Below are 18657 nucleotides of genomic sequence, written 5' to 3'. Positions count from 1 at the left end.
GGAAATCACTGCGTATTCCCTTGAGTATCTCCATCCTGCTACGTGGAAAGAAGCCAAATATTTCTCAAGTGTCATAGTACTAGGCCAGCTAAAAAAATAATTAAAAAAAAAGTTGATGGAAGGAAAAAACTTGTTCTATAAAATCCCAACAGGAATCTATGAGAAAAGAGGTCAAAAAGCATATTTTCCCTGTGAGCAGTGGAACAGAAACTTAGACCTTTTTTCCTCCCCAAGTAGAGAGCTCAGACTTCTCCAGTTTCCTATTATTTAATTTGGAGAAGCTGAGAAGTGATAGCTATGAGAATGAAGACTGGACATCAGCCTCATAAGAGGGGTACTTAGCATAGAAAACATTAAGTATTGTAGGATATACTGTTAACAAAAAAAAAAAAAAAAAAGAGCTTTTTGGTCATTTACTCAAAGACTCAACAACTGTTTTCAACCCCAAAGTATTCACTGTGAGCACACGTGTAAAACAGCACGAGATCTATTTTTTCCCCTTCAGGCCACTCTTCCCTACCGATACAGCACCCAGAAGTTTAATTAACATCAAGTCTTGCAGCATTTGTGCCTCAGGGAGGGGAGAGAGAAAGCGCTGGCTGGCACTGCATTTCGGGAGCATATCATCACCATTGTTGTCATCATCTCATTTGCCTTCAAAGAGTGTCAACTGACCTTTCCTTTGCTGATTATAAAGAAAGTGTCCCCTCGAGCACCTTGTCGTATAATATACTCTCCATTTTCATAGTGCGTCTGTAAGAAAAAAAGGAAAAAAAAAAAGACAAACAGCATCAGAGACTGTTATTCAGCAGATAGATTGGCAGTTTTGCAAGTTAACACTTATGGAAACATAACCCTGATACAATTTTATCCCAGCCTGACATTGGCCACGATTTAAAAATTGTCCTGTGTCAAGGGATATAATAATTAAAATGGAACCGTTTATGGCTTGCCCATTTTTCTTCTTATTGTGCTAGTGCCAGCTTTTGCCCAGATGAATTATCCTCACAGCCTAAATCCATTTATACTAAGTAAACCAGACAGAGGAATTTTCAACAGAGAATACGGTACATGAACCATACTGCAATAATACGCCTGTTGTAAAAACAGTTCTTTTCCTGTTTTTTCGGTTGGTTTTGGTATTTTCCCAGCTTTGCTAGCAAAGGCTTTATTCAACAAATATTTTTTTCGCTTCTCCTGTTATTATAGTAGTTTAATCCGTCTTTTTTTGCCTTATTTTGTGGAATATTCCTTGCTAAATTTATGTCACAGCTTATCAGTGCTTGCATCTAAACTTAACAGGATAGCTTCATCCCTTGTATTACCCCATCAAAATCAATATGCGTGTATACATCACCAAAAAAAAAAAAAGTCAATGTTTTCTAAATGAAGACTCTACATTCCTATGTAGCCCCCCCCGACTCTGGCATTTTCTTCTGAGATGCTCTGCCCCCTGCAAATTCAACAAACTTCACTGCAACAGGAAGCAGAGGCAGGGGAGTGCTAAGGGCTTCCCACCAAACATCTCTACCTACATCTTCCACTGAACACGACTGCTGGTTTTTTTTTAATCAAGCCCTGGCAGAGAGCTGCAGGCATCAGGTCTGTTGTGCCCCAGCACCGATCTGTAACAAAACCTCCCCCCAAATCCCCCATGTTCTGGCTGGGGTGTTGTTTGAAGCTACATTAAAGCACAATGCCTGAAAAGACCACCAGATCTTTTAATCCCAAAGTATGTATAAACAAGGATGGATCTGAGCTAAGACAAAGGAATTAATCAGAATCCTAGAATTTGGGTAAGCTTGAGATATTTTTTTTTCAAGGGTCTTTTATTGACCTGTGTTTATTTATTGATTTTTATACTCCTTTTTGGTGCTACTTGCAGCCTGATATCAGGTTTCAACATGAAAATATATAGTCACGTAAATGCATCTGAGAAAAACAATAACTTGGTTTGGGAGCACTGGATATATGGGGTTATTAATGAAAAGTAACTGTCCTAGGAAAAAGAAAAGATATCCAAGTGAATTATAATAAAGAATTAATTAGATTAGTTCTTTAAAATACATATAGTTAGGCTGTGGGTACTTATACCTTCCTAAAAAATATCTGGGTAAATAAAATCAGAAAGTCAAAGCAGGATGTTAGTAATTAATACTCTTCAGACTCTCTAGGATTAAGGAATTTTAAAAAAAAGTTCTCCGTCAGAATAACTAGTACTGAATGTTATCATGTCAGTCTTCAGAAAAGGGACCGGTGAAAGTGGGTCAGGTAGACTAACTTGTGGGTTTGTCCTGATCCTGAACGGGATCTAAGAAGTGCAGCATTTTTCCTATTTCCATGTGTCAGAATGGGAAGAGGAGAAAAAAAGCCTGGAGGAGACCATGGACACAAACTCGTAATTTTACTTCTTATGTGGGGTGTTTCTGGTGAGAAGATTTTGAGGATGCACATTTTTGAGCATCCAGATTGAGACTCCTTGGAAGGGCCTGATTTTATAAGGTGTTGCGATTATAATCTCTCAAGTGGAATCTTGTAGGCACCCAAAAATCGAATGATTGAAAATACTGGTCAAAAGGTTTCCAATTTTAGCACAGGCAACTTATATTCATTAGACATATTAAACTGCTACTGCTTATATGACTTTTGTATAATTTTCAGCTGACACTGCCTTAGAGCTGACTCTCAACTTCTGGCCAATAACACATTCAATATGGCAAAACCTTCTTCCTACGAGGCCATTTCTTGGTCTTAGTCACCAGTTACAACTGCACCAACCACTCAGTGCTGAGGCTCGGCCCTGCTGTCATACCTGATTTCCACTTGTGAGTCTGCACAACCATTCCCACGCAGGCTTCCACACAATATGGGGAAGGAGAACAAATCAGAGCTTTGAAGGATGTGAAGCTGCCTCTTACTTTAGCATCTCTTGCCTACTGTGTATTTTTTTTTCCTTCGTCTCTAATCTCATTCAAAATATTGCAAGTCCTTTTTCCAACATTCAAATCATATTTCTTTAGTCCTTCCTTGAGTGCCCAGTCATGCAGAGCTTTCATTTTGCTTGACCTCCTCTTCATTGGCACCTCTCTCCACACCCTTCCCACGGTCCACATCTTTGTCTTTATGTATTTCAGCCCATTTCCTTCACAGCTAATTCCACCTGGCCTTACCACAATTCTTCTTGCTTCAATCAACCTGTCCTTCCCCGTCCTCTAACAATGCTCTTCCTCTCAAATTCTCCTCTTTAACACAAATCAACTCATCCGTGTGCTTTGCCCTTTGAATTATTTCTGTCTGTTTAGATTGAAAGCACTGCACAAAGCAGGCAAAGTGCATAAGTGCTCACTTATGACACATGCGAAAAAACCAAATAATTACAAGCCTCCTGCTTTTAGCCAGCCATGTATAAGGTAGCAATACATTCCCAGGTTCATCGGTACCATTAGACAAAGCCCCCTGACAAAGCACTTTGTCAAATGTTGTACATAATCGTGGTATAGCTGATTTGTATTTTATCAACGCATTTTAGCAACTCCATTTCATCAGAGAAAACCAGTCCAAGAACAACATGAGGAAAATCAACAATTCCTACAGCTTTACAATGGTGTGGTAGCACATGCAAAGGAATAATATTTGGATTAAAATTACAAAAAAGAAAAGCAGTAAAGCAAGCAGGTTCAATGTGTCTTTACTAGCTTTAGACTGACCCCACTGCTTCTTCTGGAAGATTAAATTCAATGGCTGAGCTCTAGCAAGCTGTTGGAAGCAAGACTCTGTTGCTTCAGATCAGAAGGGGATCCTTCTGATGGAGAGAAAAACAATTTGTCGCCATCTTCATAAATTATAGCTTCAAAGCTCTGCATATACTGGTCAAAGAATTTCCAGAATGTCTTTAAAATAAGTAATAAATATTTCTATCCCACCTTTGTAGTTGCATATGAACAAAAAAGGTTAAGCGACTAGTGTAATAGCCCAGATTTGGGCTTAGGCTTACAAATTTTAGCTTCTTTTTTTTTTCAGATTTTCTCCCAAGAGAAAGGGACTCTGGACAGAATTCTGTATTTTGAAAGGCAATACCCAACGATTAAGGCTAATTTAGTAGATTTCACTGAAACCTAAGCATGATGTAAGTTTTTGAACATATTTCTAAAACATAGCTCCTCCAGGCCACAAAAAATTAAAGCAAAATACAGAAATTAATTCCTAGCTGGAAGACCTGACCAGACTATATTAACTCTTCCTACATCTTCTTCTCTCCAGCAGAATACCAGAGCTGAAATCCAACATAAAAATGTAATGGAGAAAACCCAAACAGAAATGCGAGCTGTAGAAATACAGCTGTATGACCTGCCAAGATTAAGATAACCAGGCAGCAAAGCTAACAATTACGAGGGTCTTGTGTTTGCAGGGGGAAAGAAAGGGTTATAAGTTAAGGCATCGAGGTTCCAGTTTGGCATCAAAGGCTGAGAAAGTCTGCACTCAAGAAAACAGCAATGCTAGGCTGAGAAACTACTGCTGGGAACACTCATACACCAGCAAGCCACATATGTCTCTTTTATAAGATTTGGCAAATGGGGATAAAGACTCGGGTTCAATGAATTATAAATGCTGCAAAATTTAGAGCATTTGTCATGCTAACTACACTGCTGTTTTATAAAGCATCACCGGCCCCTTAAGGTACCTCTCCATAGAGTGAGAACTGCCTTACCACCTCTTGAATAAACCACTGGCCTCCTAGTAACCCATTTTCCTAGATAATAACATTTTTTCCAGTCTATACCAGTAAGGGGTTGTACCCTTAAAAATGCAGGGATATCCATGGGGATGCCGAGTGCAAGCTAAGCTTGAGACCTAAATGCTCGTGTGTTTATCAGAGGATAGTTAAATGCTCCAGTAAGAGGTTTCTTCTTAAGAAAGTAAGTGATAAAATAAAAAGAAGTGATAAAAAAAGTATCTCTGTTTTTCTCCTTTTTTGGCACATGCAAGAAATCTGAAATTAAAGATTGAAAGTTTCCTTAAAAGAAATTCTTCCATTAATATCCATGGCCTTGATTCCAGTATCTGTCCTATACATGGTTTAACTCCTATAAGCATTTAAATACTTGTAAAATAAAGGTTTCAAGTCTTCCCAGTGAGGCCCAACTCTGAGCTCAAAGCCACGGCACTGTATTTACAGAAAGAATGTCAGGCAGGAAAAAAAACCCAAAAAACCAGAAAGCCCTAATTAGCTTTCTCAGGGAAAGAAGAACAGGTCTTTAACCAAAATGTTTTAACAGGAAACAAACCTGAAACATGTTTAAGCAAGAGAAAGTCATGTACGTATTACAGAAACTCAAACTGCCTTTAGATTTACTTCATCAACACTGAGGCAAGCCTGACAGGAGGAGGGAAAATAAAAAAAAATGAAATTAGAGAGCCAGCCCAATTAGTATTTCAAAGTTCCTGGAGCATTTCTCAACTGCCGTAAGCCAGCACAATGGCAGCAGAGCACTTCCAGCACCTCAGACCAGCCCACCCTCTGAACTCTGAACTTTTTATTTCTCTATTAACTCCTTCCCCCCCCTGCCTTAAGAATTCCACATAATGCCAACTTGTTAACTCTTGATCCTTGCCTCAGACCACTGCCAGCTTCTGGTCTCTTGTACAGCATTAAACAAGAATTTTCAGGAGCACCTTATTTTTAACCTGTGATAACACCTTTTGTGATTTAACACTAAATTAAGGAGCTGAGCTAATAATTGTTTTGTTTGTTGGGTTTTGGTTTTGGGTTTTTTTAATCTGTTTTATCACAAGCTAATACAGCATGCTAGAAAACCTTTGCAACAAGACAAACTGTGTAATCATCTGTTTTCCTTTATAGTCCTCATTTTCTCAGTAAGAACTTATTGGGATCATTGAGTTCAACTAAATAACATTGGCAAATGCTAGAGCTCACCTGCGGGAGCTAAAGCCCATCTGGGCAACTCCTTCCCTTCACGCTTCTATATCATGTAACGTTGTGTAACATTAGGAAGCCTGAAAGGATGGGTTTAAACAGCTTTTTTGATGGATTAGGGGATCAATTAATGGCTTTTGAACTGGAACTCAACAGAAATTTAAAACAATTTCTAGGCTAGACCCGTAATGAAGGTTTCTGGCTGGTCCATCTTGTTGGTCACCAACAACATCCCAGTGATACCAGTGACTTGTCTGTGCTCCTGTTTTAGGAAGCAGCAACAGGAAGAGGCTTTCAGATCTCATTTCTGACCTACCTCAAACCCCAGATCTTCACAATGAGCCACTTAGGATATGTGGTCTCCTAAAAAGAATAGCTTGCTGCCTCCGCTTCCCTGCGTTGCTGGCTAGGTAGATCAGCAGAAAATGAATTATTTCTCCCAAAGCATGGGAGACCCACATGATCTCTCAGCCACTTTCAAATGTAAGGTAAAATATATAATTTATATCACTATGGATTGATAAATACTCTCCCCACAGCCCCATATAAAGCAACACCCTGGGTTAAAAGCAATTTGGATAATGCACACAGAAAAGTAGACTGTTTATCTTGATGTAGGAAGAGCAAGAATTTCACCATCTGAACCAGTCATCTTGCACCTATCCTTAAGCTCTCCATCGTCATCAACATTACCATCATCTTCAACAACTTCATGTTTTATTACTTAGGGTGAAAGCCCAAGCATGTCTCGAATACAGCTGAAAGTGGAAAGACATACTAAATTTACACTACCAGAGTGAAACAACAGAAATCAGATTACTTAGAAGAACATTACTCAAGTATAAATGAAAGCTGTTTGGCAGGTCCCAGCTAGATGTAGACATAGTGAATATACAATGTACATCAAACATACTGAAATCTAGGTATCAAACAGTCAGAGCCCCATATTAACTGTTACCATCACTCCAAACTTATCACTTCCCCTTAGAAAAAAAGATAACATTTAAATAAAGTTGTTTAAAGAAACCAAGCCAAACCCTAAACAAGGCCAGTTTCTATGCAACAGCAGAGCCAGATTTTAATCCGATGCATGTACTACTCCGTGTCTAAACAGCCTTCACATGGTTAGAGCTAGGTTAAAATCAACCTCAGCATACAGACAAGCTTGAGTCTTTCACAAAATATCTTTTCCCTCTTAGATTAACACAAGTCCTGGAATCTCGTCCTCAAAGTCCTCCTATGTGGCCCATCAGCACAAGTGCCTCTCTCCTGGTGGTCTCCAGTTCGTCCAGTAATAGCAGCTTCTATAAAAATCTTTCCTCCCAACTTTCTTCTATTATCAATTTTACTTAAAGGCAAGAAAATATCCTAGCACCAAGGGGAAAAGATAACACATTTACTTAGTGGGTTTGATAGGGTGAGACATTGATAAGTCTCCCTGATATGCTCAGTGTACCCCACAGAAGAACTAGTAGAGGTACAGAGCATCTCATGATGGAGTCAGATTATGCTCTAAAAGGAGTAAACATCCTGCTTTACAAAAACCTTCATCCCATGCAGAATGCCAACAAGCTGCCCCAGCCTTGAGTGGAGAAACACCCCATGTAATTAAAGCTTTTTTGAGAATCAATTGGATATTTATGAGACCAACCTTGCATTGAATACTGACAAAATTAGAAACAGTGAGGCATCAGCTTCAACAAAAAATAGCAACGAATTTTGACAATAACTGCTTTTTTCAGTCACTGTGCTCCCTGAAACCAAAACCACATGTCCTCACCAACGAAAACCTCCCACTGAAACAAAACCCACATGAATGGGCTTGTCTGAGCACATATCAGGTGGCCTCAGCAATCATCTTATACCATCCCTCTCAAAAAAGATATTTCTGCAATTAATTTACTCCACTAGTCATTACATAAGTGTAGCATCACATACTGCATTTACCTCCTCCTTTTCTTCTTTGTTTGCAATGGTGACATCATAGCTGGAACAAGACGCGAGTGTCTGAAATGTGAATTTCTGCACCTCATTCTTCCCAGAGAGGAAGTGTTTCTATCACAGCCCTTCAATGTGCACAGAAACAACTCACAGCTCATAAACTCACGGTATGCCAATACTTGGAGGAAAAATCAGCTTTCTTCTTTCACAAGACTACACCCAGAGCCAAAACTTTGTTTGATGGGAACAGCCAAGGCAGAGCAGCTCAGATGGATACCCCTCCAAGGGCAGCCAGATGCACGCACAACATCTGGGCACCATGCAGGACCCAGACTTGTGCCACCACCATCTGTGCCCACTACAAGAGCTTCAGATGCTTTGCCCTGCTTTTGGCACTTCTCATGTGCTACCACATTGCAACAACACCCTCCTCCACAAGACTAGGGGACACCTCACCCACCACACAGAGAAAACATGTGCTTGGCAACTTCAGACGCTGATGCTTGGGTGAAGGTTTTGGCCCACTGACCTTACTTTGTCAGTCGCCAACTTCAATGGGAGCTTGTGTTCCCAACCGCCATCAAAAAGTGAGACACATTTAAAGGCCAGCCAAGTGTTGACACAGGCTTGATGGAGAAACCTTGATGCTGGAGACCAACCCAATGGTTAAACTTCAGAAAACCTCATTTTTCCCTCCAGCTGGATATCTTTGACTGCTGTGTTTATACTGAGAAATTTTGGAAAAACGTGGAAAATAGAATGTTTGTTTGGAGAGCTACGTAACCCACGTCAGCTGTGGCATCAAAAGGCCAAAACCCTGCCAAAGGTCATGTCAGGGCAGCAGAAACAGAAAGGTGGCTTTGAAACGAGGAGTTTCACTCCCTGCAGCCAGGTTTGCACCACACAGACCAGTGAGGGTAACATGGGTTTGATGACAGCGCCCAATGCATAATCCATCTTACCCAAGGTGCATTTTTTTTAAAAAACATTAATCTAAATTACTTTGTTGGTGATTTAAAAAAAGTGTTCATAGAACCATCACCAAAACTCCAAACATAAGCAGCTTTCAAAATACTTTTGTTTCTGTTCTGGCCTTTCTGCCTTAAACATTTTTTTCAAGTCTGGAATGACAACAGCACTGCTAACAAAATAGGATTTATAAAAAATGTTTATTTGCTAAAAAATGCTGCAAAACAAGCAGGTTAATATTGGTATTCTGTACTGAATTCCTTAGGAATTATAAAACTTTGTTTCTCTGGTTTTCCTATGTGTCTTATTCCCATGAATTATCTCAAAATACTGCTCCTTGAAATACCTGATGGGCAGGATTATCATATTGTGGTCCTCTTCTTATTCATCCTGTGAATCAAAGCATAGCAGGTGGGTCTGATTTTTGACACTTAAGATGTCTTCAGTACCCCTCTAAACAGCACCTTAACTGAAGTTAAGCAAGAGGGAAATTAAAATATGGAAAAGATCCACGGTTGATGGGAAGTGAGGGTTAAACCATACCTTTTAATTAAACATCATTCATGCACAGGATTGGGAAAGCAGATGAAGAAGGATAAACCCAGCAGACAGGGGATGCTGATGAGCAGCTTGTCCCACGTCCACCTGCCACCATACACTGGGGGACAAGGAAATGCAGGCTGGCCCATGGTGGGGTTTCGCAGCAGGAATTAGTATGTTATTAGCACACCTCCACCATCCCAAATGGTTGTGAACCCGAGCTGGAAACATGTGGATGACCCTACAGCAACCTGGGGTTGCCAGTGCCTATTTTCAGATGCAGCTGGCCCTAACTGAGCTGGCAACCTTCTGCAGGAATTTTTTATTTTTCTCACTAATGGATCACAAACTCCTCCTTCTTAAAAGTCAAGCTATTCGAGTTAAAACTAGGTATTTGAATATATATTTTAAAGTCAAAGCTGTTTTGTAATAGTTATAGAAGACTGTTGCCTTGCTAAAGCCTTGTAGTAAACATTTTATCTGTTCTGCACTGATTCACTGTGGCTTCTTAATGGACTGTAACAGCAATAAGAGAACAACATGCTCCTGGGCACATTTTGGACAGTCTGGGTGTCTCCTCCAATTGTGGTGTCTTCTGCAGTTTACAGGTTGCTTCTGATTCCCACAAAACCATCCCCTGAACTGCAATAATCTCAGTGCACCTAAAGGGACTCTTTGCATGTGGACACTCAAGTCCAGCATACAGAATAATACAAATCACTCTGAATGGTGGGTTTGGGTGTCCTTGACTGAGGTTGTCTGTGCATCCTCATGAGACAGGAGGTGAGGATATGGCAACAAAACAAGCTACAAACCAAACAAGGAGCAACTGGTATGCTATGAAGTGCCTTTTACTTAGACCAAAAAAAAAAAAAAGTTGGCGGCACACCTCCTAATATCAAGATATAACGTGGTTCTCAGAACTTGGTCACACTGATTTCACCAGGTGAAAGGAATATAACAGACTGCACAGGAACAGTCAGAGAGGTATATTCAACCATTACTTCACTGAAGCAAAGGCAAGTACAGCCTACACCTACTCCACCGGGTACAAAACAAAATGAATAAAACAACAGTCCTCCAACAGTCCCCTGCTGTTTCTGAAATGTAACAATGCAATAAATGTTCCTAATTTGAAGTTCTTTGGTTAAATGATTTCTTTAATTTCCTTGTTTCTTTTAGGGTTTAGCACTACTGTTCCATGAATCTGAATTTCACTGTGCTGTGCAGAGACATGGTGAGGAGGGAGCATGCGACATGGGTAGGGATGGAGCTGGGGCTGGTACCTTCTTTCCCTCCCTTTTTCTTAAAACCACCTCTAACTTCAGCATCCCACAGACATACAAGACATCCATAAATTGAACTGGAACCAGTCCTCTCCCCTATGAGCTGCTAGGTGGTACCTGCCAAAATCTGCTGGGGACAAGGCAGGATAGGCAATGGAAATGAGGTTATAAAAATGGAAGCTGTGGAAGAGAGAAACTCAGCGTACTCAGTTCAGAGCAAAAGACAGTCTCCAAACTGTGATTTTTCCAACTCTGACCAGAGCTCTGATGACTCCTTAGGTGAAGCTGCTGGTCCTGAAACACAGGCAGAATTTTCACCATGAATTCAAGACTTTTGCATTGACCTGTCAATACCGCATTACAGTTGTGATGATTCAGGAGCTTCCTGAAGGTTGACTTCTCACACAGAAAGAAGTAGCAGTGCCACATCTCTGGCACTTCCACAACCCAGTGCACACAGCTGATCAGTTCAGTTTCGTTTTACACCATAAAAGTTAAGGTCTTACCACCAGTACATCAAACCTTAACACAACTCTCCTCATGGTAATAAATAGTGGATAAATAGGACCACTTGTAACTTTTGCGAGATACATACTCAAACAGGATTTATTAGGTTTGACACTGAACAAACATGTCTCATCAAATAAGTCCCCTAAACCATGCAATACTACGAAAAAGGGCATGAAGTAGGGATAAACTTCAGTGGTATCATTTTCCAATCATGAAAAACACAACATTGGCTTTTCTGCTCTCATTTTAATACCCTTCTCCTAGATTCCACTGGACTACAACCCAGTGTTCATCAAGTCCAGTTTTCAGGGATACATAAAAGGCAACACAATGTGTAAGGGACCATATCTGGCAAATGTTGGCCCACGTTCCTGCATTCAAAAGGGAGGACACATGCACGAGATGGAAGGAGCTTTCGGCCCTTTCCTTTTCCCACTCCTGAGCATCCTCCTCACCATCCAAGGCAGTGGGCAGCACTGTTACAGGAGGAAATGCCTTCTCTGTGCTCCCCATGGCTTTTTCAGATGAATTTTTCTCTTTTGTACTCCTTGAAAGTCAGCAAAGAGTCCTGTGGTGAAAGGAGGCTCCTCTATCCCCTCCCATATAAACAGAATGTTTGCTCAACTCTTCCTTTACCAGAACCTTCAGATCTGATGTGACTAAAAATTTCTCAGGCAAAAGGCAAGTCCTGCTGTCACCTTCAAGTTTCCTTCCCAGCCACTTTCAAAACCAAGAGTTGTGAGCAAACCTGAGCATCTTCAGGGACTCTTGAACGCTCACGTGACTGGATGAATAGTAGAAGCTGTCCTGTGTAGATAAAGGTTTGTTGACCTTCAAAGATTTTTATACAGCCACCTCTAAGACTAAAGGATGTTGCAGAATATCAAGCAGATGACATGACATTCTACAGACTTGTGGTGGGTTGACCCTGGCTGGGCACCAGGTGCCCACCAAGCTCTCTACCACTTGCCTACTCAGCAGAAAAGGGAGAAGGGGGAGAAAATATCATGGAAAAAAATACTTGTGGGTCAAGATAAAGGCAGTTTAATTAAGCAATAGCAAAAGTCACGCACGCAGAAGCAAAGGAAAACTAAAGTTGTTATTCTCTACTTCCCGTCAGCAGGCAATGTTTGGCCACTTCCTTGGAAGGTCTGGAAGGCAAATGTCATATATAATGAATGCCCCCCTTCTTACTCCTTTCTCTTAGCTTTTACATCTGAGCAGGTATCATATGGTATGGAATATCCCATTGGTCACTTTGGGTCAGCTGTTCTGGCCATGTCCACTTCCAAGGTCTTGCCCACCCTCAGCCTAGTGGTGAGGATGGGGAATGTTGGAGAGACAGCCTTGATGCTGTGCGAGCGCTGCTCAGCAGTAGCCAGAACGCTGGTGTGTGTCACCACTTTTCTAGCTACCAGTACAAACCACAGCACTATGGGGGCTGCTGTGGGGCTCAGCCAGACCTAATACAGGACTGTGAGCCAGGATGATTTGGACTGGATGTGTCCATTAAGGTTTGTAATGAAGACCTGAGATACAGTTTTGATTCCTAAATGCAGCGTGCACTTTTAAGAGATAAAGAGGAGAAAAGATAATATCAAAAAAAGCATAATTTTTTTTAATGCATTATAGCTGAAGAAATTTCCTGTCTTTATTTGCTCTAAAAGTAGACACAAGGCACATTAGAAACCACATTATAACTCTCGTTCCATCCCCACTGTTACTGTAATGCAGTCTGACAACCGTTTTTGGAGAGCAATCAGGCTTCCTAAGTTGCAAACAGACTGGGAGGCAACAACCTCTCAGCTACTTTTTCTTCATGGTACTGAGGCAAACATCTGTTTCTGCATTTCTGCCTGGAAAACAGATGGAATTGTAAAACACTGTCACCAGCAGGTGCAGGGGCCACCACCTTCCTTACCCCCGAGCCTGACACTGTCCCTGTTACTGCCCTGGTCAATGACAACCTTCTTGAGTGGGAGCACATAGGGCAAAAGTTCAAGAGGTGTCCAAACTGTTGCCTGCAGGCCACAATCCATTTATAAAGGAAATCAGCAGAAGCTCACAAGTGCTAATTTTTGGAGGTGTAGCCACTGAAAGCAGGTTATCTATCCACATACACACACAGCAAAGATTGATGTGAAAACATACAAGGAGAAAGAGGAGACAAAGTAGGTGGCAACCGGTGAAAAGGATGACTGGAAATCCTGATGCTCTTGCAGAAAGACCACAGGTAGAGATGCTTGAAGGATGTGAAAAGGCAAAAGGAAGGATGAGGGGATCAGAGCAGGGAGCTCAGCCCTGCCACCACACATCTATTTGGTATTGCGAGAAGCCACGAGAAGCTGCAGAAGTGCTGTCAAGTGGGGGACAGCTTCATTTACTTAAGTGAAAAGAAACAGGAAAAAAGAAATAAAAGTAGGTTAGTGGGTGGGACAATCTTCTGAGAAGAAAAAGGACTTCCAGAAGGATGAGAAATGGAGGAAGGAGAGGATGCTGAAAAAGCTGGAAAGTTCAAAGAGATACAGATGGGGGTGAAGAGGGTAAAAAGTCAAGACAAACCTCAAAGATGAAGAGCGAGAACTCAAGGACAGGTAGTTCAAGGATTAAGAGAGCATGAAGATGATACAGGTGGGTGAAAGTAGCACACTGGGATAGGCTAAGGAGAATTGGGAGAAGAGCTTTAGCAAAGAGCGTGGCTCAAGAAGACAAGAGAGGAACCAATATGGAAAAAATAGGATTTATTCCCACAAGAAATGATTGTGGTAACGAGAGACAGCAAATTAGTTGGGTGAAAGCTGACATTGGTATTAGCCCACAGATCAAGCCATCAATGAATTGGGGTAGAAAAAACGACACTGCTTGCTAGTTAAAATAACAACTGATTCACAGATAATCAATGTGAAATGTGGAGAATTAAATGAGTGATAAATAATTAGACAGAGGAGTTAATTAATCAGTTACCCTGACTAAAAATTAGTGAACAGTAAAATCAAGTAATATTAAGAAAAAAAAAGTAAAATAAAAATTGTACAGCAAGTTGCATGGGGTTGATGCTGACCCTGGGGGAAAAAAATAATAAAATCAAACTGCCAATTGGAAATTGGAAATATTAACATGAAAAAAAGAGTTTGCATGCCCATGACCAGTTGCACACATTTAACTTTGAGAATAAGCTTCTGTAGGATTGAAATCTCTACCTGAACAACCCCTGTCCCATAACATTCCCAGCCTACTTTGAACATTAACATGTTGCTGTGACTCAATTTGCTTCAGTTCAACAGACTGGGAAGTGAAAGGTGCTTTGTTTTTTAAATAGAGATTGAAAGGTCTCCCTCAGCAATATGACAGCACATCAACTTTGACAGCTTTGTTTTTGAGGAAATACATCAAGAAACAATACCACTCTACATCACTGCACCATAAACCATCTCTCCAATCTCAAGCAACTTAAACATGTGGGGGTTTAATTAAATTTCATTAAAATGCAAGAAAAGTAGCTCTTCTCTCTTTCTTTCCTGAATAGGTCTGACTTGTTTTTCTCTCTATAATCAAAGAATGTGTGTGGAACACCAATTTGCCTCCGTAAATCTAAAGGCTGGTTCCACAACTATTAAAATGGTAATCAATTCCTTGCAAAAATGAAATTGGAAGTAAACAACGTAAATCAACATATTTGTTTCTTATATTTCTCTTAATTTGCTCCAAATTTGGTATGCTTATTCAGACAAGTTATTTGCATTGCCATGAGGATCCAAACTAATTTTCTAATCTGTCATGAGGAATAAAAAAGCATATTAATTGAATATATTCAGCCACTCTTCAAGTAACCTGCGATGAAATATGTTTTCTTTCTGTGGTCTGATCCAAAGAGGAAACGTTACCTTTCCATATGCTAATGCACTTCTTTAACTTGTCACTAGAAACCAACTTTACTGGAAGCAAAATTGTGAAAAACATTTTATTTATCCAGTCTCTACAGAGTATAACTGAAACAGGTAATTTGCCCAATTCAAACACCTGAATTCATCAGTTGTTTCCAGTTTGGCAACTTCTTTAGGGGTTTGTGTAGGTGACAACCCGTTCTGACTTAAAATGTGAGCCCTGCAGCACCAGATGAATTAAACACTATCACACCATATACTCCCTTTTATACCTCTGCAGATTTCAGCTGTTGCTAGAAAATATTCTCCTTTTCCCTTGATTTCTCTCATCAACTGTTCAAATGAAAGAAAAAAGCAGCACAGTTTTATCAGCCTGCATGCATACAAACTCAGACTCCACTCCCAGTCTGCCAAAAAGCACTCTGGAGTACAAGGATTTTTGGAAGTGAATTAAACTGGAGTAACCAAGATAAAATGTTTGCCTGAAATACATTTATTAAAGCAGCAAGTGAACTTCTACTCTGAGTGTGCAATGAAATGGGAAACCCCAAAAGCTCTATTATTTTCAATAGCAGTAACAACTTCTCTCAATGGAAACAAACTGCCTTGAGCCGTGCACCCTAACCTGGGTTGCAACTGTCTTATTGATAATAGAACTTGCTAAATTCCGATAAAACCTGTATTTTAATATAGAAATGCAAAATATCCACCCCTAAGCACAGAATTCATTATTTATTACAGTTAGAATAGACTTATTACTGGCAAAATATGCTCACACACCTCCAGCCACGTCAATTTGAACTTTGCTATGAAGTTGTTACAAAGAAAATTTTACTGGACCTTTCCACTGCCTACAACTTATTCCAGGCTTTTGTGCAACAGTAAAGAAACATGAAGCTGTAAGAAATCAATAATGACATTAAAAATTCAGAACAGGATAAAAGTTTAGATTACTAAGAGACAAAGTGGATCAAGAATTAACCCCTCAACAATAACATCTTCATCAATCTCTCATACAATGACCAGACATATAAATTTTGGACTGACTAGATCTATTTTGTGCTTTAAAGCAGCTTTTTTTTCTGGTGTATATCTTAATATTAGCACTGAAAAGAAAAACAGACCAACACTATGAAAATGTAATCTAGGTCAGATTTTTGGCACAAGACACAACACTGCTAACGGAGAGCTGACTATTTCCTTACTGGGCAAGGAAAGCACATCAATCCAGAGATTACTTCACTATGTTGGGGGTTTTTGTTTTTTTTTTTTGTTTTGTTTTGGTTTGGTTTTTTTTGTTTTTTTTTTTTTTTTAAACGAGAATTATATCTTTTGTGGCTTTCTCTGCAAGGAACTTGGAAAATTACTATTTGGGTCTACAAGTGGACAAGGACAGTACTGAGTCTTATGGCAACAGAGATGGGATTGCCCATCCTCACAGTTAATAAACCCCACTCCTACACAGCCAGGGAAAACCTTCACCCTGGTAAAACACAAAACTATGTGGTGGTAACAGCCATGTTGTTTACATTTCCTAGTCCTTGGGGTGGACAGAAATCAGGAGGGACAGGAGGAGGAAAGCACATCTGTTCCACTGATGCCCTGATTTAGGACATCAGCATTTTCCACTGCAGTGGTATCGCAAGTTTTCCCAGCAATGAGCTATTTTTTGCACTTTTCTCTCTGAACTAACAGTCAGTTATTTTGATTTTATATTAATTATGAGATACTTAAGAGTCTTATTTTTCAGCACAAGTGTAATGTTGAGTAGAGGAAGAGCATCTGAAGGACACACATCTCCAGCAAGAGATCCCTTCTTGCCTGTTTTACACGACTTTCAGGGGAAGAACCAGACAGACTTGGTTGATCCCAAGAAACCTGCAGTTGAACGGGAAGCTGAGTTTCAGTCCTTCCCAACACATAGCTGGCCTTCAGCAAGGATTTTTATGCCCCTTTTGAGGATATCCAAACATGCATGAGCTGTGCTCAGGTCAGGCGACCTCCTGACAGCCCAGCTGTTCAGTGGGACCCAGGCAGGGGAAATTAAAGGATGAACACTGAAGCAGCCTCTCCATGCTACAGTCCCTGAGCATACAGCAGCATGACAGCAGCTAATATTTCATTTCTGATGCCAGGCATCTGTTCCCAAAGCTGTCTGTTGATGATGGAGAATCAAATGACTCGAGAAGGGGATCAAAGTGCTCTTTAGTGCATCTAGCAGGAGGCTCTGGGGAGATGCTAACTTAACCCAGGGCGCTCTGACCCTTCACCTCACATCTGGTGTGTAATACCAAGGACAATGAGCATTTACCCATTGCAAAGATGGGTCTTCTTCTTGTCCACAATGTAACTCTGAGATCTGGCCACAAGTAACCTTATGTAAAAAAACCTGTCTCAGAAAAAGATGGCCAACTTCCTCACTATTCATCAGGTTTGCAAAACTCTCCTTTTTTAAAAAAAAATATAGAATAGTATTAGTCTTCTTGCCATGCTGGCAAGTTAGGTCTGAGTATTTTGAGTATTTCCACTTGACAGAAAGCAATGAAGGAGTAATCTGAGCCGGCTTTCAAGGATATGAAGGAAACCTGTAAATTCCACCTGGAGTTCTTGGTGTGCATATACTACCGGGCCAGGCTTTGCCTTTACCTTTCCAAACCTCTCACCAGTGAGGGAGGCAAAACAACCAAGGAGAGGACATCACGGGATTAAACTATGTCAGCCCCAATTCATTATGCTGTATCATGCTTAGGTTATGGGCTATACCAGCAATTCAGGTTGCCTAAATAGGTATTTAATAGGCTGCTTAAAATTGTGCCAGAGCATATACGAACCTGGACTCCACTCCAATGTCAGAAAGATCAGGTTAAATATACTTTGCTGTATACTACTGCAATATTGCATTATGTACAGCCCAAAACAATAGGTATCTCTATTTCTTTTACATTTTCTTTTAAATTCTTGGAGAAATACACATTTTCTGATCCAAGTATGCATTTTAAAGGATAATTTCCTCTGCTATCATACTTAATTTCTGTACATTTTGATCATAAGATCTATTTTTATTTTATGAAAGCCCACACCTTGATTTCATTCCAGATATCAGTTATCAATGTCAATTGGCACGGCCCTGGTGCTACCTTCAGCTCCACAATACAGCCAAGGATTTGCCAGGAACCAAAAGGTTAGGGAGCCCATCCCAGTCAAACCCTTCCTTCAAGGTAAAAAAAAGATCTGTTATGGGGATGCTCCAGAAAAGGCAAGGAAGAAGATCTGTTACAGGAATGCTCTACAAAAAGGTTCACCTCCAAGCTTAAATTATATCATTTTCAGTAGCCTCTCGTGACAATGTTTTGAGATGATGAGTTTCATCTCAGTTCTACTACTACAGCGTCTGAAGCCATATATCCAAAACCCTGTGTATGACCACCAAATACAGTCCCATGCTCTTGTTTCCATAATCCCCTAAGACTTGAAACGAGAGGCAGAAGTTCCAACCAGTGCTCATCTCCCTGGAAACTCTAAAGATTTCTCTTTAGGAACTCTAAAGAAACACATTTTGAATTTCATACATTTTAGGGTCAGAAGGAACCAC

The 18657-nt window shown here is 40.4% G+C and overlaps 1 protein-coding gene across 2 annotated transcripts in view; it reads right to left on the bottom strand.

Annotated features, from left to right (window-relative positions):
- Window positions 1-18657, bottom strand: part of PRKG1 (protein kinase cGMP-dependent 1) — a 508829-nt gene that overhangs the window by 126737 nt on the left and 363435 nt on the right. For both annotated transcript variants that reach the window (XM_056352515.1, XM_056352514.1), the window contains exon 6: window positions 676-753. In XM_056352515.1, the coding sequence (XP_056208490.1) occupies window positions 676-753 (78 nt within the window). The remainder of the gene's footprint in view (window positions 1-675; window positions 754-18657) is intronic.

The sequence above is a fragment of the Falco biarmicus genome, chromosome 9, assembly GCF_023638135.1.
Source record: "Falco biarmicus isolate bFalBia1 chromosome 9, bFalBia1.pri, whole genome shotgun sequence".
NCBI classification, from domain to species: domain Eukaryota; kingdom Metazoa; phylum Chordata; class Aves; order Falconiformes; family Falconidae; genus Falco; species Falco biarmicus.
Note: the sequence above shows the minus strand (reverse complement) of the source record. Positions and strands in the feature narration are given on the sequence as shown.